General features: G+C 40.5%; 1 protein-coding gene across 1 annotated transcript in view; it reads left to right on the plus strand.

Moving 5' to 3' along the window:
• LOC134677318 (uncharacterized) overlaps window positions 1–21,674 on the plus strand; it is a gene marked incomplete at its 3' end in the record, with an annotated part of 82,219 nt that overhangs the window by 41,316 nt on the left and 19,229 nt on the right. The window contains 15 exon segments of the mRNA XM_063535753.1: window positions 78–2,610; window positions 3,931–4,022; window positions 6,682–6,780; window positions 7,279–7,440; window positions 8,473–8,637; window positions 9,471–9,569; window positions 9,866–10,041; window positions 10,044–10,185; window positions 11,009–11,103; window positions 12,242–12,392; window positions 13,505–13,675; window positions 14,516–14,615; window positions 14,843–14,940; window positions 16,862–17,008; window positions 18,191–18,341. Of these exon segments, the coding sequence (XP_063391823.1) occupies window positions 78–2,610; window positions 3,931–4,022; window positions 6,682–6,780; window positions 7,279–7,440; window positions 8,473–8,637; window positions 9,471–9,569; window positions 9,866–10,041; window positions 10,044–10,185; window positions 11,009–11,103; window positions 12,242–12,392; window positions 13,505–13,675; window positions 14,516–14,615; window positions 14,843–14,940; window positions 16,862–17,008; window positions 18,191–18,341 (4,381 nt within the window).

Raw genomic sequence — 21,674 nt, forward strand, 5'->3', positions numbered from 1 at the left:
CTACTAGCCAAGTTGCTCATATGTTTATTTTAAGACTGTTTGTTTCTCAATAAAACAAAAAAAAAATTTTTTTTCAGGAAATGTCTCCAACAACCTCCGAGCCGATGCCCGTGTACACGCCCAAACCGAGCCAGAGGTTACTCCAGGTCAACAAGTTCCTCCCCCGCGACGACACCCTCGACTTCCAGTCGCAGATCGCACCAGAAGTCCTAAACATACCCCTGAACGCAAGGCGGACCCCAGTCTTAGTCGAAGAGGAGGAAAAATGCATCAAGGTTGACGAAAAAGACCCCAATGTCTATAAGTATGTTACCTTCGGTCTAGAAATCAAAAAAGCTATGGAAGAATGCCAGAACATCATCAATTCTTACAACAGTATTAATAAAGAAGAGGGGAAAGAGGACCAAGACGGGCCCCTTTCTTTAGAACAAATATGCGAAGTCATGATGAGCTTGGACAAGAATTCAGCCGAGTTCCTAGAGAAAATGGACTCGGATGAACCTATAGATATTAACACGGCTAACACTAAACTAGTGGAACTAGTGGAAAACATGCCGCAGATACTAGCCAACATGCCCGAGATAGCGTCCAAACTTTCAGAATTCGCTAACGCCTCCTTCGAACTCCCCGAATTCGCTTCGATCATGAACAGTCTCCCCGAAGTTAATAACGAAGCCCAACTAACCCCTGAAACCTTAAGACAGATAAGAGAATTAAAGTTAAATAAGAATAAGGATAGCGTTAAGGTTACTAAGAACACTGCCAAACGTAAAACAAAGAAAATTAAGAGTAATGTAGAACACGACGATATCATAGGCACTATGACTCTAGAATTCGATAGCCAGGACATAACGGAGCTTCTAAAAGACGAGAAAGACTTACAAGCTATAATGAAAAACAAGAATAATAAGGAAGATTTGAAAATATCCGATCTACTCTTCTCTATATCCGCTCAAGTAGTTATTAACAAAGTGTTCGAATATCTAAAACAAAACAAAAGCCCCGAGCTAGCCAAGTGTCTCGAAGACGATATAAATAAAGACATATTTAATACGCAAAAGAATAGCATTAATTCTGAAATGTATTCAAAAGCGTCGACGTTATTTGACAATTTTGTAAAAGACGCTCTGAGCATGGACCAGCTAAGAGAACTAGTGAAGGATAGATTTAACTCTATGAAGCAATATGTAGCCACGAAATTTAAAGGTATACCTGTAGAGTTACTAGAAAACGAGATAGAAGCTATGCTCGAGAAATTTTATACTTATATACAAGATTTAGCTGGAAAACAGAACGCCAGCGATAGTGATAAGATTATAGAAAAGATAGAGGAGTTAAATAAAAACTCGCAGTCCGAAAGCGATAACGAAAGCTGCCCGGCCTCTAAGGAATCATTAAAACAAATTTCTAAACTTCTAAGCACCTCCGCGGGAAACACTTTCGATCTATTAATAATGAAACTGTCTAAAATGTCTCAAGACAAAAAGACTTCAGTGAAAAGTCTGAAATTTAAATATATAGATGTTATAAAAAGGTGCGCGGATTCTGTCCAACTAACAGGGTGGATTCTACTCAATCCCGAGATAGCTAGTAATGTTATAGAAGAATTGACAGGAATACCAAGTAAGAATACGGAAATCGTGCCGGATTTTCTTACCATGCCTGACGAAGAAAAGAAAGAATACTTCTTAGAGCGTTTAAAAGATATGAACAAGTCGTACATGGAAACTTTACCTAAAGACGTGCTATCAGGTGATGAGTGGCTAGTAATGCTATATAGATTAGAAAAACTAGAAGGTAAGATTAAAGAATCTTTTACTAAATTAACTTTACCTAAAAGCCCGGCTGTACAGGCGAGCGAAGCTGAAATACTAGCCGCTAAAGGCTTAAGCAAAATCATAGGTAAGGCCAACGCGAGGGTAGTGAAAAAACCGGAGCCTAAAATTAAAAAAGAAGAGAAAATCGAATCGAAAGAAACAGAAGAAGATAAGAAATCTAAAAACGAAGCGTTACTAGCGAAATGCGAAGCGATATTAACGTCTAAAGGAGAGAAATCACTATTAGACAGTTTTTATACTATAAAATCATACATCACCCAAGGCTTACCAGTACCGGAATCATATAAAAAGCATGTAATCTCTATATGCTCGAGCATAGATGCGAAATTACTAGACGACGATATACAGGAGACTTTGAAACTTGACGACGAATCTGAAGATAAGGACAAGGCAAATCTATCTGTGATAGGCTCTCAAAACCCTGAGCTGCTAGCGAAATATTCCGCTCAGGCTTTAAGAAACGCTAAACAAACGTTAAACGCCGTAGCGTTTAGAAACATGATGCGAAACGGACAGACGAAATCGGAGTCGGACGCTTGTGATACTCCGAAAACCGATTGCAAATGGACGAACGATTGCATCTGTAACTCCTGCAAAGATAACGATAATGTGTGTATAGGGGACATTGTGAAACAGTGTTACGATGACGGCAAGAGCAAGGCGGGGCTAGAAGAGAAGAAGAAGGAGGTTAAAGTGGCCAAGCCGGCGGTCAAGCCGGTGGCCAAGCCGAAGGTGTGTGAGAACGCGTCGCATCAGCAGCATGTCTGTAAAGGTACGTTTTATTATTTTTCTCTTGAGGCTAAAATGACTATTTAACCATAAGTGGATCTTGTTTAAATTGTCAGTTAACAGTGTTTTTACACACTTTTATTTAGCTTCACCGCGTCTATATTCTTTGTATGTATGTATGTATATGTGCATCAAATATAACTTAAATTTGAACCACTTCCCGGTAACTGATTGAGCTGAAATGCGGCATACTTCCTTATATCCGCTGACAATGCAATAATATACTAATATGGAGCTGATCTGATTATGCAGTCAGAAGATAGCCAAAGTAATTCTTCAATGGGCAAACATACATTAGAAGGATCTCGAGAAGCACTTGATAGACACGCAAAAGAGAGAAAGTACGGTCAAAAATAAATGTGTATCAAGAATAGTTATGAAAAATGGAATATTAAGCGTTGCGAGGGGTAAACGAAATTTGCCCCCGAGTGAAACACAAATTTTTTCACCACACCAACCTGAAGCAAATATTAAATGTAAAATATCAAACCAAATCAAATCCAAATTAATGTTATTAAATATTTATCGCCTAAATTCATCATTTAAAAATCAATTCTACCAGCAAACATAAGAAAACAACTCAAAATTTGCATTTGATTACTTTGCCTCACATGTGAATAAAATGCAACTTTGCTATCCGTTTTTCAAGTGCCGCCTAAGCCTTTCGTAGTTGGTGTGGTAAAAATATTTTAGGCGGTCAATTGTTAATGTGCTTTTTGACCGAGGATCCGAGTGTGACCTTTCCACGATGTTTTAACCCTTAAATGCATAGTGTTGCCAAATGTCTACAAAGCATTAGACAGCTCACAGTTTTAAAATAAAAAGGCTTACGTTCTTGAACGCACCTTTATACCAAACGTCAAGTAATAGGGTGATGATTTAAGGGTTAAATGTACGCAATATTTTTTATTTATAAAAATTACATTCGTTTTAAGACGAAAAGTCGGCAAACTTGGAAAAATCCACAAGTTGATAATTTTTAGTATGTGATTTTGAACGGTTTTTTCGGGGTATGTCATTAATTTATATTTAAAAAAAATATCACAGGTATATCACTAATAGTGTACCTTTCTAATGGTAGTTAAAAATTCCATATACCTATTACTGGAAATTACATATTTACATAAATATGATTTAGCCAATTAAACTTCTAACACTGATTTCGCAGTGAAAATCGAAGTTATATTTTTTTTACTATTTTTCCTAGAATCGGCAAACAATTATATGATACATGTATTAATTTCGGGCAAAAAGAAAAAATCATGCATTTAAGGGTTAAATGCGATGTATTGTTTGTTTCCAGTCGGTCACTCGAACGGCACGAGCGCGTGCGCAGGCGACGGCGCCGCCGACCAGCCCTGCTCCTGCTGCTACTGCACCGTGTTCGGACACGCGGTAAGCTCCCATAGTTCGTTTTTTTAGCATTAGAAAGAACTTGCAAGAAGGTAAGCGATCTTGACATGTCTTATAATTGAAAAACGCTATTTAAAAACCAAAAACTATTACTTATGAATGCAGAAGAATATAAATGATCGTATTAGATTCATAATTGTTACATATTTGCCGTAACTTATTTTTAAAATGTGTTTTTCAATTAAAAGACACATCAAGATAGTTTACCTTTTTTCTAATGCTAAAAAAACGAGGTATACACATAGTGTATTTGCATATCTAAAATGTGCAAAGGTGCTTCTAGACCAGGGATGTTGCGGATGCGGATATTTAAAGGCACACATCCGCGGATGTCATGATTAGGTACCTACTTAAAAAACGACAAATATTACATTTTAGTACTGTTTATTAAAAAAAAAACGAATCTTTCAGTATTAGAGCAAGAATATAGGTGCGTTATATTTAATAAAAAGTAACTTGGCTGACTTTTCAGGATCTAGATGATTTCGAACAAACTTTTACTACCAGCCTCCCGACTTAAGATGCTTTCAACTGGGCCTTTTGTAATGTCATTAAAAATCTATAACATATTGCCAGAAGAATTAAAATCGGAAACAACTGAAACTAGTGTCCGACCGAAGGTTCGGTTTCGGTTTCGGTTTCGGCCAGTTTCGGCCAAAAAATCATGTTTCGGCCGTAGTTTCGGTTTCGGCCAAAATACGGCCGAACCTTTCGGCCGGGCCGAAACTTACGAAATGGTACTTCGGACAAAGACCAAAAGTTGGGGAATAAGTAGGACAACAATATTAATATCTAGGTACATATACTGATTCATGTATAGGTGGTATATGTAGGTACATAATTTAATTGGTTTATTATAAAACACAATTCCACTAGTGAGGGCGCCACTGGACGGTCGACTCAGTCTTAAGAGGCTGTCAATACCTATAACGCGCACACTGTCTAATTGTATCGGAGTGAATGAGATAGAACTGTCGCACGTAGCCGTTGGCCGAGTATCCGCTCGGCCCGAGTCGAACGATGTCTTTTTCGCTCTTATTCAATCACTTATTCAGTCATTTTCCTATCTACCTCTAATGACAAATTTTAAGCGAGGCTAAAGGTTACGCTCAACTAGTGCTGCAAAGTTGATTTTCTCAATAGTTAATATTTTGCTAGGCTGAACAGCTGACTATTGATTAAAACGAAGACAAAACCCTTAAAAGTGCCCCCAGTACAGTTTTTCATACGAATGCTTAGCCTCACTTTTTACCTCATTTTACCATTGGTTTGTGTTCCACATGTCCTCTACTTCAGCTTAGCCTTTGGCCTCGCTGCGCCATGCTCAGCCTGCGGTCTCGCTTTTTAATACAATGGACATTGGTTGGAGTCTGTGCTCAACTACTTATTTTGAAGCCTGAAGCACGGCTTTGACTTCGCATGAAAGTTCGCCTCACTGGGGCACTTCGGACTTTTAGGCCCAGGTGAAGATCGGTACCCGGCCTTGCGATATTATTAACAAAAAAATTTCGCGCTCGCTGCGCTCGCGTTTTTGGTTGACCCTGTATCTACATGTTAGCTTTACTGGTGAATGAATGCATATGCAGTGCAACTAGTGCAAATGTTATTTATACGTCTTATTTCATAGAAGTTTTGACGTTTAAAATAACACTTGCATTGCGTGTCTTATCAAAATCGTTGCAGAATTATCTTGGTCTAACTCTAGTAATTTTCTTAAAAAACTGCTTAAGTAACATAAATTTCAAGGACATTGGGTGTTGACAGCTCCATAATATGTGTGTAAAAGCGGTTTTATGATATTTTTTCAACGATTCTAACAAGTCTACAAAAGTTTCGGTTTCGGTTTCGGCCGAAACTAGAGCCAAAGCCGAACATTCGGTTTCGGTTTCGGCAAAAAAACATGTTTCGGTCGGACACTAACTGAAACAGCATTTATCCGCAAGCTGAAACAATTACTGATTGAGAAATGTTATTCGCATCGATTTAATGCGGATTTTGAAAATAATGCGAAAGTTCCGCGGTTGCGGATGCGGATATTCGCAACATCCCTGCACTGTACTATCTAACTCGCCATCCGAACTTAGTCACTTGTCCCACCGCCGACGATGAGCGATAAGCGAGTAGAACGATAAACTAGAAACGAGTTGGCGAGCGGCGAGAAGCGAGTGTTAGCTCCAATAGTTGTGTGGCTCGGCTATAGGCGAGTGTTCGAGTGCGACAGGCTATTACTCGCGTCACTCGCTCGGGCGGTACAGCGTAGCCGAACACGCAAACTGATTGGTCTCGCAGCTTGTTCTAACTACGAAGCGAGCATCGCCGAGCGAGTACCGCTGAGCTAGTTTTATCTTATCGCGGCGACAAACTAGTAGAGCGAGTGTTCTCGCCGGCAGTGTGAACAGCCAGCGATGAACTATTAATATATGTGTCTCTTTTACTAACACAGGATCCTAATCTTTCGTTCGTTTCTTGGGCGAGAAAATCGCCGATAGTTAATCGCTTACTCGCTCTTGGTGGGACAAGTGCCTTAGCCATACAAGCTTGGATGTGGCGATAGGGTAACTTGTGTTTTGCATTTCGTCAGTATCTCTTACTGGGTCGGTTATTGAATTAAAAAGATAAATATACCGTTATGTTTCGACAGCCGCCTCTCACTACCCCGGTGCCGCGCAACTTCAACGAGACGAGGGAGCGTCTGCGCTCCATACTCAATAAGAAGAAGCAGAAATGCAGGACGGCTAACGTATGTATATTCATTTAAGCTTAAATATATTTCCCATTATAATTTTGAACTTTATTTCAAAGTGATATAATAATAATAATAAATAAATAAAGGGCAGACACTACTCAAACTCAAACACTTGTATTGATCCGACTTTGATGCGACTCGCAATGCATTTTTCATGCACCAATTAGCGCGAACGATCGATCACATCAAAACTGTAACATATCCTTTGGTTTATATCTGTAAAATAGGCCTAGTGGTTCTTAAAAAACTTATTATTATTATTATTTGGAGCCTTACGTGTCCCACTGCTGGGCAAAGGCCTCCCCCCAATTTCTCCACAGATCTCTTTCCGATCCTGTGTCTGGCCACTCCTTCAAAAAGGAGTCTAGTTCATCCCGCCATCGCCGGCGGGGTTTGCCAACTCCCCGATTTGCAGTTTCTAATTATCCGTCTTTGTCCCCTTGTATACCAGAAAAAAAAAACATGGCAATACACATATAATTTATCTAACAGGGTTCGGCGTCGCCAGTGGCAGTAAAGCCGGTGCCAGCCAAGCCGGTGCCAGTCAAGCCAGTGGCAGCCAAGCCGGTGCCAGCTAAGCCGGTGGCAGCGAAGCCGGTGGCACCGCCCGAAGCGCCCAAGCCGGTGCCCGCGCCGCCCACTCCTAAGCCGCCAGTGAGTATACATACACCATTTTTTTTTTCTAGTAAACCTAGCTTTCTGAGGAAAACTCAATGTAAAAATCCACGTCGTATCCAATCCAATCGTAGCCATTATGTAGCGCTATCCTATGCAATATATATATAGTCTGTAGAATAAACAACGCACTTACATTACTATTTACGAGAAATCCCAAATTCTCTTTGAGGTTACTTGCGTTGTCTGAAGTGTTTTACCCCTGCTTTTGTGTTTTCTATTTTATTCCGAATGATTAATCGGTGAAGGAAAACATCGTGAGGAAACCTGAATACAACTGCGACCAAATTCTAAGGTGTATGTGAAGTCGGTAATCCGCCTTGGGGACTATAGTCCAAGCCCTCTCGCGCATGAGAGGCCTGTGCGTAGCAGTGGGACGTATATAGGCTGAATTATATTATATATACAATCACCTTGTGCGAGATTGCTGCGACATATTCGTTTTCTGACGATAAACAGCTATGAAATAGTATGATGATTTCTTTTATAGCCAATACAGTAGTAGTAGTAGTAGTAGTAAACTCTTTATTGTACAAAAAGACATATTAAAAATAACATACAATTAGCAAGAAGTACAAAGGCGAACTTATCCCTTTGAGGGATCTCTTCCAGTTAACCTTTGAGTAGATGACCTTTGAGTACAGTTTGGTCGAAACAAAAATATATGACGACCGGTCTGGCCTAGCGGGTAGTGACCCCGCCTGTGAAGCCGATGGTCCTGGGTTCGAATCCCGGTATGGGCATTTAGTTGTGCGGTGAACACAAATATTTGTTCCTGAGCCATGGTTGTTTTCTATGTATATATGTATGTATATTGTAGCCTTGCACCCATAGTACAAGCTTTGCTCGGTTTGGGGCTAGGTTGATCTGTGTAAGATGTCCCCCTAATATTTATTTATTATTTAATAATGGCCAAGATTTTGAAAAGATTGGTATCATATCTTTGCATTTACTGTTTACACTGTATATGTTTATTTATTTATTCCGCACCGCCGACTAAATAACCTCCAGTTCGTGTTCCAGGCGCTCCCCAAGACCCTCCCCCCGGCGGGCCCGCCGCTCACCGCCGCGCAGACGCACGCGCAGCTCAAGCGGCAGGGCGAGCGCCAGCCCGACAAAATGGCCGCCGTGCTCGACAAGATGGCCGACATGAGCGTCAGCGACGACAAACCTAAAGTAAGTACACACAACACTCAAATATACACTTTCTTGACTGGTCAGTACAAAACTGATTTAATTTGCGTATCGACAAAACCTACAATGTGATTTACCTGACAATTTCTTAAAAATACCCACACAAATTGTATCACACGAAATTTATAATGATTTTCAATCGAATGATACAATTTGTGTGGGTATTTTCTAAGAAATTGTTAGGTATACCACATTTTAAATTTTGCCTTATTCACCCCAGCCATCCCTATTGACCCCGGTCACGGTACTAACCTCACGCTTACCAATGACGCGGTATCGTGTCTGTCAGTAACGAGAATCAAATTTTAATTCTAAAACATATTACGTCCCGGTAGTTTTTGTCTGACAAATTTAAACCCCTGGAAATTGAAAGGATGTAGTGTATAATCACTTACCATCGTATTTTCTCGGAAACGTTCGTATTTGTCATGCTACTTCAGGCAACCTCATTACTTTTTGTACCGAGATTGACTGAAATAGGAAACGTTCGAACGTTTCCGTGAAAATACGACTGCTAAGAATTATGCACTACATCTGTACCGATGTCGCATTAAATAACTGGATAGTTAAATTTACCATTTTTAGGGTTCCGTACCCAAAGGGTAAAAACGGGACCCTATTACTAAGACTCCGCTGTCCGTCTGTCTGTCACCAGACTGTATCTCACGAACCGTGATAGCTAGGCAGTTGAAATTTTCACAGATGATGTATTTCTGTTGCCGCTATAACATCAAATACTAAAAAGTACGGAACCCTCGGTGGGCAAGTCCGACTCGCGCTTGGCTGGTTTTTTTTTAATGCAACTATTGTTTCAGGCATTACAACGCACGGTGCCGGTTCAAGTGAACGTGCCGCCCGCCTTGAAGGCCGAGGGGAAAGTCAATCCCAACGCCATGGAACAGATTCGATTACAGGTATTATATAAATGAATCTAAGCCCTAAAACGGAGCTCAAAATTTAGTAAAATTTTGCACTAGACGATTGACGAGTTTGTAAATTAATCATCATTATTAATACAACCAAGCCATACCAACTAACCATAGGTTGTCACCTTAGCCGAAGCGAGTTGCGCAATGTCGTGGCCAGGCCGTTAGTCTTGAGTCACTTTGCACTTTCATACTTTTTAAGTGACTTGTTATTTTATCCCCGATACTGCAGAGTTAGCTTAGACGTACTCTTAAACGTTTTTACAAAATTCAAATTATTTCAGCAATTAAAACAACAACAACAGGCCGCGTTCCAGCAGCGACCGGTGCCTCAACCTGCGCCCGCGCAACAGAAACCGGAGCCCATCTACGACCTACCCATACACAACAAGCCCACGCTCACACCGCAGCAGCAACAGCAGATACAGCGGCAGCAACAGTTGCAGCAACAGGTACTGTAACGTGCCAGCAGCGACCGGTGCTTCAACCTGCGCCCGCGCAGCAGAAGCCGGAGCCCATCTACGACCTGCCGATACACAACAAGCCCACGCTGACACCGCAGCAGCAACAGCAGATACAGCAGCAGCAACAGTTGCAGCAACAGGTACTGTAACGTGCAGCAGCGACCGGCCCCAACAGAAACCGGAGCCCATACACAACAAGCCCGCGCTCACACCGCAGCAGCAACAGCAGATACAGCGGCAGCAACAGTTGCAGCAACAGGTACTGTAACGTACCAAGTGGGCGTTATCCATAATTTGTCTTTCTATGGTACAAAATGTCACTAAAACAAACAACGACATCAAAAAATAAACAACAACTACAAATAACAATAAATAAAAACAACAACACGACAATAAATAAAATAAAGTATAGTAAAAATGGCCGCTATAGGTTACATTCCTACTAGTCAAATCAGCTCCTTTTTTAGAACTGTCAAAACGATTTACTAATATGGAATTTATAATGAAAAAGAATATAGTGACGTCACGGTAAACTCACCTACTTTTTATATTTCAATCTAATTTATTAAATACAAATTGTGTTTAAAAATAGCGGCTATCTCTGTTTTTCTAATAATTATTTCGTGCACGGTTTGAAAGAATTTATTTTAAGTACAGGAAACATCCCTTTTATGAATATATGCATTTAAAGTACGTTCGTGTTAGATTTTTATTGATGTTCTGACAAGTGTGTTCCACAACTCGACAGGTGTAGAATGACGCTTCTGACAGTCTAGATCTGAGATGTCAAAATCGTAAAAAGCATTATTTTTTTATAAGTCGGCCGCCATTTTGATTTTTTACATCTTATTGCTGACCGTGTTGTAAATTTGTCTGTCCCGCTACGATACGATTCGGTATATAGAATTTTTATTTGTGTTGCTAAGCATCATAAAGTCATAAAGAACTGCTCTCTCTTTTTAGCTACAACAGCAGCGTCAGAGCAGGCCGGCGGCGCAGCAGGTGTCTCTCTCTAGCAGGGACACCAGTGTGTTCTCCACGTCTAGTGGATGCTCAGGGTCAGTTAATTATCCTATTTTATTGGTAAAAGCGTATTGAATTATATACAGGGTGATTCATGAGACGTAAGCACACCTGCACACTCAGTAACTGAGAATTGATCGATCACCGTCATATTTAGGTGAAACAACTACACTTTTTCCTATTTTTAACATTTTTGTGAGAGCAAATTTAATTCTCCACAATGATGGTTACCCTATAAGACCTAATTAATAAACATAAAACCTTTTTAACCGTAATGACAGCATTTTGATTACGAAGAAAATAAACTGTCAAACTTGAGTGAAATACGAGTTTTCAAAAGTAACGAGACCGTGATGACATTCAATTTGACACAGAATATCAGTAGTTTTGTATTCTGATTTTAGGGTGACAATGCATGTCGTAAATAAATCAATAACTTTTTTTTTTTCAACACTAGAAAATTAACGTTAACTTCACTAATACTGGTACGAAACAGTTGCTTATAATTTACGAAATGCGCTGTGTTAGTCCTGCTCACGTCTCCTGAATCTCCCTGTGTAGTGAGCATGCATGAATTGTAGGGGGCACCACAGGAGCCTCTTGTTTATTGGCGTAAAGTATAATGTCAAGTTTAAGTTTCCGACTCGGACCACAAGATGGCAGAACCTACAACGCGCAAGGGAGCGTGCGTGCACGTAGGAGGCAGCACCTGCTTTGGCGTGAAATGTCAATGTCAAGTTTAAGTTTCCGATTTAGGCCACAAGATCGTAGAGCCTTCAATGTGCACTGTCCCTATAAACTGGAAATCGTAATTCAAGACCAAAAAAAGTAAGACAATGTTGCCACTGCAATAATTTATTTGTAAAATAGTAAATTCCTTTTTATAATTAAACACGCCAAGTTAATTTATTTATTGGTAATTTTACTCCTACGATTTAAAAAAAGTACTTTTATTTACATATTTTTACATAAATACAAGACGCACTAGTAAAAAGTGGCAACATTGTCTTACTGTTTTTGGTCTTGAATTACGATTTTCAGTATGGAGACGTATAGCAGAAGATTCTATGTTGAACGTGGCAGGGTCGCCATGTAGAATACTTCGTTATTTACATTTATTTAGAAAAACCATTCAGTAATATACGAGTATTATACCTAATGTGAACGTTGCAGAATGACGTCGCACAGCGGCGGAGGGTGCTGGCGCGGCGCGCAGCAGGATCCTCGCGATTTGGACGCGCTGCTGCAGTACATCGAGGGCCCGGCGCGGCACGTCGACCGCGGCAAGAAGCGCGCTAAGAAGCAGCGGCAGAAGGGCAAGCGGGTATGGTCTTATAATGTCTACTTTCAAAATCAACACCCACCCCTGTACCAGCTTCTCCCTCTGGACCGCATCTAACGAAGAGCGACTCGAATTGTCGCCTGCTAGCGTATTTTAGATCGGCTTGACTCCTTGGCCCTGCGTAGAGACGTGGCCTCGCTCTGCATTTTCTATCGCATGTGTAACGGGGAGTGCTTCGAGGAATTGTTCGGATTCATACCTGCCGCTTCTTTCCGCCATCGCTCTACGCGACAACATTAGAGTTAGATCAAGAAAGTCTGCAGCGATTTTGATAGCCCACGCAGTGCAAGTGTTATTTACACGTCATAATTTCATAGAAGCTTGACTTTTAAAATGGATCTTGCACTGCGTGGGGTCTGACTGTACCATCCTCACCACTTAGATAATTGACAATCCTCCACTGTGCGTTTTCCCAGAAACTTCCTGAATTGCACAGCTAAACTGTAGAATGAACTGTCACCTGCGGTATATTTTGAACCGATACGACCTTCAAACCTTTAAGAGCCCTTCAACGTGCACACTAGGGCCACAGCTAAATAATCGTGGTTATTTAAATTTAACGAAAGATATTGAAAAAAGGGGGCCGCTACGTACTGTATTGTGTATTTAAGTACCTTTTGAATACATCAAACTAGTTTTTGTGTTGCTGGTTTCGTCGATCTAGGAACTCAAAACAAAAACGGCCGTTTTAACTTTGGACGCATAGATTGACGAATCCAGCAACATAAAAACTAGTCTGATGTATTCAAAAGGTACTTAAATACACAATACAGTACGTAGCGGCCCCCTTTTTTCAATATCTTTCGTTAAATTTAAATAATCACGATTATTTAGCTGTGGCGCTAGTGTGCACGTTGAAGGGCTCTTAAAGGGCATACTCATGGGAGAGATTATTTTTACTTAAGATGGCTTTAAGGCGGGCACGCACTTACAACCCCTCTGACCTTGCGACGATGGGTATCCATGGGTGGCGGTTATCGCTTACCATCAAGCGATTCGTCTGCTCGTTTGTCATAAAAATACATGTTTTAATTCCGTATAATGCTTAAAACTCCTGGTTATTTATATACTAACTATATGTTACGCATCCTCAGATGGAGGTCCGACTTATAGAAGAACATACGCATATGGCCACGCAGCTGAACCGCATGCGGCTAGAATTACGAGCGACGCAGGCGCGACACATGGCGACCGCGCGCCAGGCCGAGGAGGCCAAGGCCCAGCTCAAACAGACGCAGGCCAAGAAGAAAGGTAGGCCAGATATAGTACACTAAAGACTGAGGCCCGTCTGCTAGAGCACACACAACTAGCCACTCGAGTTACGAGCAACGCAGGCGCGACACATGGCGACCGCGCGCCAGGCCGAGGAGGCCAAGGCCCAGCTCAAACAGACGCAGGCCAAGAAGAAAGGTAGGCTAGATATAGTACACTAAAGACTAAGGCCCGTCTGCTAGAGCACACACAACTAGCCACTCGAGTTACGAGCAACGCAGGCGCGACACATGGCGACCGCGCGCCAGGCCGAGGAGGCCAAGGCCCAGCTCAAACAGACGCAGGCCAAGAAGAAAGGTAGGCTAGATATAGTACACTAAAGACTGAGGCCCGTCTGCTAGAGCACACACAACTAGCCACTCGAGTTACGAGCGACGCAGGCGCGACACATGGCGACCGCGCGCCAGGCCGAGGAGGCCAAGGCCCAGCTCAAACAGACGCAGGCCAAGAAGAAAGGTAGGCTAGATATAGTTCACTAAAGACTGAGGCCCGTCTGCTAGAGCACACACAACTAGCCACTCGAGTTACGAGCGACGCAGGCGCGGCACATGGCGACCGCGCGCCAGGCCGAGGAGGCCAAGGCCCAGCTCAAACAGACGCAGGCCAAGAAGAAAGGTAGGCTAGATATAGTTCACTAAAGACTGAGGCCCGTCTGCTAGAGCACACACAACTAGCCACTCGAGTTACGAGCGACGCAGGCGCGGCACATGGCGACCGCGCGCCAGGCCGAGGAGGCCAAGGCCCAGCTCAAACAGACGCAGGCCAAGAAGAAAGGTAGGCTAGATATAGTACACTAAAGACTGAGGCCCGTCTGCTAGAGCACACACAACTAGCCACTCGAGTTACGAGCGACGCAGACGCGACACATGGCGACCGCGCGCCAGGCCGAGGAGGCCAAGGCCCAGCTCAAACAGACGCAGGCCAAGAAGAAAGGTACCTACCGTGTCGGCCCTCAAACTCACTCGTCCATCTTTTAGCGGTTTTCCATCCTCTCCTATAGTTCGTTTTTTTTAGCATTAGAAAGAATTTGAAAGAAGATTACTTACTTTTAAAATGTGTTTTTAATTATAAGACACATCAAGATTGTTTACCTTATTTCTAATGCTAAAAAAACAAACTATACAATGTACTATTACTCTAAATATTGTATTTGTTTACAGGGAAGAAACAGAAAATGAATCCGGCGCAGCAAGCGAAAACGCAGCTGATAGCCGAACAACTAGGGGAGCTCAATACTCTACTGAATGCGACAGCTAAGGTACGGAATAACTATCTATAAAGGATTTTTTAAATGGGATATTTTAGTCTAGTATATGGTTTCTTGGAATATATGGAACCCAATACATTCCACGATTCTTCTCTTTCTGAACAAACTAATAATTGTCCCACTGAACAAAATATAGTATTATCTACCTTTAAACGAGCAATTCTTGTTTATTTATATATTTCGGGGATCTCGGAAACGGTTTAACGACTTCGATGAAATTTGCTATATGGGGGTTTTCGGGGCGAAAAATGTTATCTCTGGGAAAACGCGCATTTATGAGTTTTTATATGTCTTCCGAGCAAACCTCGGTCTCCCGGATATTGTACTCGTACTATAAAATATGATGTAATCGTTTACCATGATCATACCTCGCAATCGAGTTAGCAAAACCGTAGCAGTTGCACATTAAGGTTGACGCATATACACGTATTTACTAAGTCAAATACAAAAACTATGTTTTAAATTAATTATTTAAGATCTGTTTGCGTGTGATTACGCTAAATAAGGTATTTACATCCTTGTGCTATACACACATCATTACTTTATAAGTAGGTAGAATTTATTATGTATTTCAAATTAAGAGTAAACAAATTGAGATCAAATAAACAAAAACTTAAAGAAGTAATTTAATAATTTACTTTCCTGAAACACAAATTTAACTTTAAAATTTAAAAAATAGTGAGTATGTTATCATGAGTCATGATGATGATTCATGACATATGAACGCTAACACTACATTCAACTGTCATTTGCTACGGTTTTGCTAGCTCGATTGCGAGGTATGGCCATGATGTACTGTAAAGGAGACGGCCTAAATAGGAGGACGCTGTGGGCATAAAAATACGGTCTCTTCTTTTCTAAATATATTTTCAGTTAGATTACAAGTAAATATCTACACTCGATGGCTGCCTCTAATCGAATGCCAATTCCGCACCGCGTTCTATTTGACAGCGGGCTGATATTCTAAATTTAAATATCGTAACTAACCAGTCACGGATTAAAACAGGCTACCTATAATAAAAGACTACCTATTTTTTAACCTTTGGGCAATTTAATAGTTGTTTCAAATATTTTTACATTTATTGTCTTCTGTCTTTACCTATTTCTTCAAGTTAAAAAACATGAAGAGGCTGTACTTACATGTTCTTACTTATTGAAAAATTAGAGCATCATTTCCCCTAAGCAAGTACAGTCGCCATCAGATATATCGGAGCGGCCAAGGTGTTCACAATGTCTGAACACGCACTCTAACGCTCTGACAATAGAGGCGTGCTCAGATATTTGTGAGCGCCTCGGCCGCTCCGATATATCTGATGGCGACTGTACCGGGTTGCGAAAACTTAGCACACTCGGAACATTTTAATATCTTCTGAATACAAATATCTAAAATGAATATCGTTTTAAAAAAAACCGGGCAAGTGCGAGTCGGACTCGCGCACGAAGGGTTCCGTACTATAAAGCAAAAAAAAAACGGAAAAAAAGGCAAAAAGAAAACGGTCACCTATCCAAGTACTGACCACGCCCGACGTTGCTTAACTTTGGTCAAAAATCAGGTTTGCTGTATGGGAGCCCCACTTAAATATTTATTTTATTCTGTTTTTAGTATTTGTTGTTATAGCGGCAACAGAAATACATCATCTGTGAAAATTTCAACTGTCTAGCTATCACGGTTCGTGAGATACAGCCTGGTGACAGACAGACGGACGGACGGACAGTGAAGTCTTAGTAATAGGGTCCCGTTTTACCCTTTGGGTACGGAGCCCTAAAAATGGGTAACCTTTTTTAATTCGAGCTTGTGACACTACGATTATAAAAGTTACACGAATATTTGATCAAAATACAATTTTTTAGATTTTAATTTTTACGTAATTATCGTTATGTTCTCATCTCATAATCCATTATTATGTAACAGGAGGTGGCGGAGGCGGAGCGGCAAGTGTCGGAGTTCGCGGCGCGCTTCGAGGAGTGCGAGCGGCAGCTGGCCCTGGCGCGCGCGCTGCAGGGCGACCGCCCGCCCCCCGCCACCCCCGCCACCCCCGCCCCGCAGGCGCACCGACACGTAAGTACACTTAGCGCCACTTGCACCATCCCACTAACCCGGGGTTAACCGGTTAAACCTAGAGTTGTTATGGTTACCAGTACAATTTGACACTGGGTTAGCGGCTTAAGCGGTTAACCCTGGGTTAGTGGGATGGTGCAAGTGGCCCTTACAAGACCGGGCTGGAGCGAGCTCGATACTATAGTCTGTATCTTTAGGTATACATATTTAAATAAAAGTAAACAAAATCTACCCTCAAATGGCTTCTTAAGCCGGTTGAGGGTAGAAAACATTACATGATCAAATAATGTAGGTTAAAGTCAGGTAGTTCATTGACAGATCCAGGCGATTTTGTATTTGGTCGGTTAACCAATAAATGTTACAACTACCCGAAAATGTACTAATTGTTTGTTTACATGTTTTTTTTTTAACCAAATAATTGTTTCCTTTTTTTTTCTTCAAGCCTCATTGTATTATTGTTATTACTTGTGTCCGTATTATGTCCACCACAGGACAGGCTTTACCTAGTGTAGTGGCTAGCATAAATGTAATATTGTTATAATTTTATTTCCGAAATAAAACATTTGTATTTGTATTTATTTAAACGATAAATATACGATAACCTTTTGAACGCCACAGACGGCAATTGACGTCAACGCAAAATCGTGACAACGACGCCAAAGACGGCATTTGACGTCGATCGTTTTTTGATGAAAATCTACTAAAAAAGATCCAACTTTTAGTTTGGCATTATTTATACACAAAACTAAATTTTACCCCCGTGGCGTCAGTGGCACGGCAAATGGATGCGCCGTTTGGCGTTGAAAAGGTTAAATAACTAAAGATACCTATAATATGTTATTCTTCAACATTCAAATTGTACTAAAATTGGTACCAAACACACATTCTTACCAAGGTCCATGAGTCCATCAACTGAAGATTAAGAAATGTAAAACCTATGTACTATATAGGTACAAAAACAAAGATTTTCCTTTAGCAAAATCTTTCACGCATATTGTCGGCCTAAATCGCAAACCTCGTAACTCCATTTCAAGGAAATTCGTAATTGCTACTTTGGACAACAATATTTATAGTCGCAAACCCCGTAACTCCCCCGGAGGAGTTACGAGGTTTGCGACTTAAGCCGACGATATGTAACTCGTGCATAGAAATTATCTCATGTATATCTGAATACCGTTGCAGCTGGAAGCGGCGATGCTGCACAAGCAGCAACTGCAGCAGCAGCAGGTGCAGCAGCAACACCAGCAGCAGCTGCAGCAACAGTTCGCCGCCGCGCACCTGCTGGTCACCGACAAGATGGACCGACAGAAACAGAAGGCGTTTATCAGTAAGTGTCGATCAGCGAGCGACGAATAGCGCATCGTGCCGTGCGTGCGTCCGAGGGCTTTGCGGGCCACCCCACACACTATAGTTCTTTTTTTTTAGCATTAGAAATAAGGTAAACAATCTTGATTGTGTCTTTTTATTGAAAAACACATTTTAAACATAAGTTACGGCAAATATGTAACAATTATGAATCTAATACGATCATTTATATTGTTCTGCTTTCATAAGTAATAGTTTTATATTTTTATAAAGCTTTTTTCAATTAAAAGACATGTCAAGATCGCTTACCTTCTTAAAAGTTCTTTCTAATGCTAAAAAAACGAAATATAGACTTAGACCAAGAACGCAGTGCAAGTGTTATTTATGTCATAATTTGAAAGAAGTTTGACGTTTTATCGTAAGTCAATTAGAAAAAATAGCGTTTGGATTGCACAGACGCGGCGGGCGTGCGTCGTCCGGTGCCGGACGCCGGTCTGCAGCTACATAACGCCGTCCGGCATATCACCGGTAACCGAACAACCCTAGTAGTTTGTGTTTACCGTTACCTTTTTGATGTCGCTTATGTCCATGAGCGTCGGTGACCGCTTCCCATCTGGCGGCTCGTCTGCTCTTTAGCTGGTTGTCACATAGTTAACTCCCAAGAAACAAATTTGCTTCTAGGTCTCGAGAGGGTAGAAATTTAATAACCCGTAATCGTAGAACCCTAGTAGTTTGTGCCATTAGGGGTCATCCATTAATTACGTCACACGAATTTCTAGGTTTTTTGACCCCTTGTCACACTTGGTCACATTTGGCAAACCCCTCCCCCCTAGTGTGACGTCACATTCTTTCTACGAAATCGCCAAATCGAATTAAGTAAGTACCTAAGTATTATTAATATTTTATCAAAATATTTTTGACGATATAAATATTAGTAATTTTATAACCCAAAACTGCTTAGGAAAGAAAATTAAACGAATAAAAACTATTATCGTTTTAAAAACTTGTTGTTTAAATGTACAGCGAATAAAATAATTAAATAAATTTTCGGTTACTGCTGAAGTTAAAGTGACGTCACAAAGTTTGTGTCTCCCCCCTCCCCCATGTCACAATATGTCACATTTTCTTGACCCCCTCCCTCCCCCTAAACGTGTGATGTAATTAATGGATGACCCCTTAGTACATGTCATATCAGTCGTAGATCCCTCAACACTTTGTGTTTACAATTAATTCCTTTTATTTAAACATTTGTCATATCGCTTGCAGACGTTTTTGTTCAGTACAAAATTAATTTAGCTTTCATTTTTACCATTATAGACTGGTCATATTTTTCATCAAAACGATTTCGACTGGCAAAGCATATTACTTTTTGGCAACCGGGTTTTTAAACCTAATTAGACCCCGCTGAATCCGAATTTGCCGGTTGCTCAATCGAAATCTTGACCGGAAGTGAGATATTTGACATTAAAGGTCCCTTTTTTTAGTTTTTCGTAAATAACTCTTAAACGGTGGCGCATAGAAAGAAATGTTCTATTACATAAGTAATTTGCATAAAATTGCCTACAAGAAAGATTAGTACAATTTTTCGCTAGGATCAATATTTAAAGAGATTTTAACACGGGAAATTTAATTATAATCACTTCTAAGGTCCCGTTTTTTAGTTTTTCGTAAATAATTCATAAACGGTGGCCACTATCAAAAAATGTTGTAAGACGTTAATAATCTACATAAAATTTTGAACAAAAAACATTCAGTACACTTTTCGCAGGGATCAATATTTAAAAAGATAATAAAGAGGGAAAGTTAATTATAATAAATTCTAACTTTCCTTGTTTTTATTTATTCGTTAATAATTTGAAAAGTATGACTCATAGCAAAAAAAAACTCATACGTAAATAATAAACATAAAATTTCCTACAAACAACATATAGAACACTTTTCGCTAGGATCAATATTTAAAAAGACAAAGCAGCGGGTAAGTTAATTATAAATAATTTTAAAGTCCCTTTTTAGTTATTTGTAAATAACTCGTAAACGGTGTCCCATAGCAAAATAGGTTTTTAAGAATAAATTATTTACATTAAATTTCCTCCAAAAAACATCTTGAACACTTTTCTCTAGGATCAATATTTAAAGCGATATTAATGGAAGAAATTTAATTACAATCAGTTCACAGGTCACTTTTTATTAGTTTTTCGTAAATAACTCGTAAACGGTGGCCCGTTGCAAAATAATATTCTACATAAATATTAAACATAAAATTATCCACAAAAAAGGTTCTGTACACTTTTTCGCTACGATCAATATTTAAAGAGGTATTAAAGGGGGTAAGTTAATTATAATCAATTTCCAGGTCCCTATTTTTAGGTTTTCGTAAATGACTCGTAAAATAAGGCTCATAGCAAAATAAGTTCTTAATGTTCTTGTAAATAAAAAATCGGCATAAAATTTTCTACGAAAGCCTCGACGAAAACATATTGAACACTTTTCTCTGGGATCAATATTTGAAACGATATTAAAGAAAGAAAGTTCATTACGATCAATTCACATGTCACTTCTTTTTAGTTTTTAGGGTGTGGATGTGACCATATTAGGGCCCGGCCACATGTCCACGGCCACCGTGAGACGGCACCGTGCCACGGCACCGTGCCACGGCTCCGTGCCACGGCTCCGTGCCACGGCTCGACGCCGTGCTGTCTCACGGCCACACATGTGGCCGGGCCCTATGGCTCCTCTACACGATGCGCCAACGTCGGCCAATGCAAGGGACGCAGCTATGCGGTAGAATGAGATAGCAATATCACTTAGTCCCTCTAACGCATAAATGCGTCCCTTAGATTGGCCGACGTTGGCGCATCGTGTAGAGGAGCCATCACGGTGGCGGCACCGCGCCGTTACACGCCGTCTTATGTTCAATTTAATGTTTTTTTGTAAAGTGTTTGATCATTACATTACTAAGTGAAAGGGTTTTGGTTTAGAAAAAAACTAACTAGGTAGTCAGTAAAGAAAAAAAAAATTTCAACCACCAACCAGGTAGACAGTAAGGAAAAAAAATGAACAACAAACAAACTAGGTTGTTGGTGACGAAAAAAATATACTAACCGTCCACCTAGGTGGACAGACTGGTTGGTCGGCTAGTAAGAGACGCTGGAAAATCGTTGATTATTATTGATTATTGAACTTACCCACTTTAATACCTCTTTAAATATTGATCGTAGCGAAAAAGTGTACAGAACCTTTTTTGTGGACAATTTTATGTTTAATATTTATGTAGAATATTATTTTGCAACGGGCCACCGTTTAAGAGTTATTTACGAAAAACTAATAAAAAGTGACCTGTGCACTGATTGTAATTAACTTT

The sequence above is a fragment of the Cydia fagiglandana genome, chromosome 26 (genome assembly GCF_963556715.1).
Source record: "Cydia fagiglandana chromosome 26, ilCydFagi1.1, whole genome shotgun sequence".
Taxonomy (NCBI): Eukaryota; Metazoa; Arthropoda; class Insecta; order Lepidoptera; family Tortricidae; genus Cydia; species Cydia fagiglandana.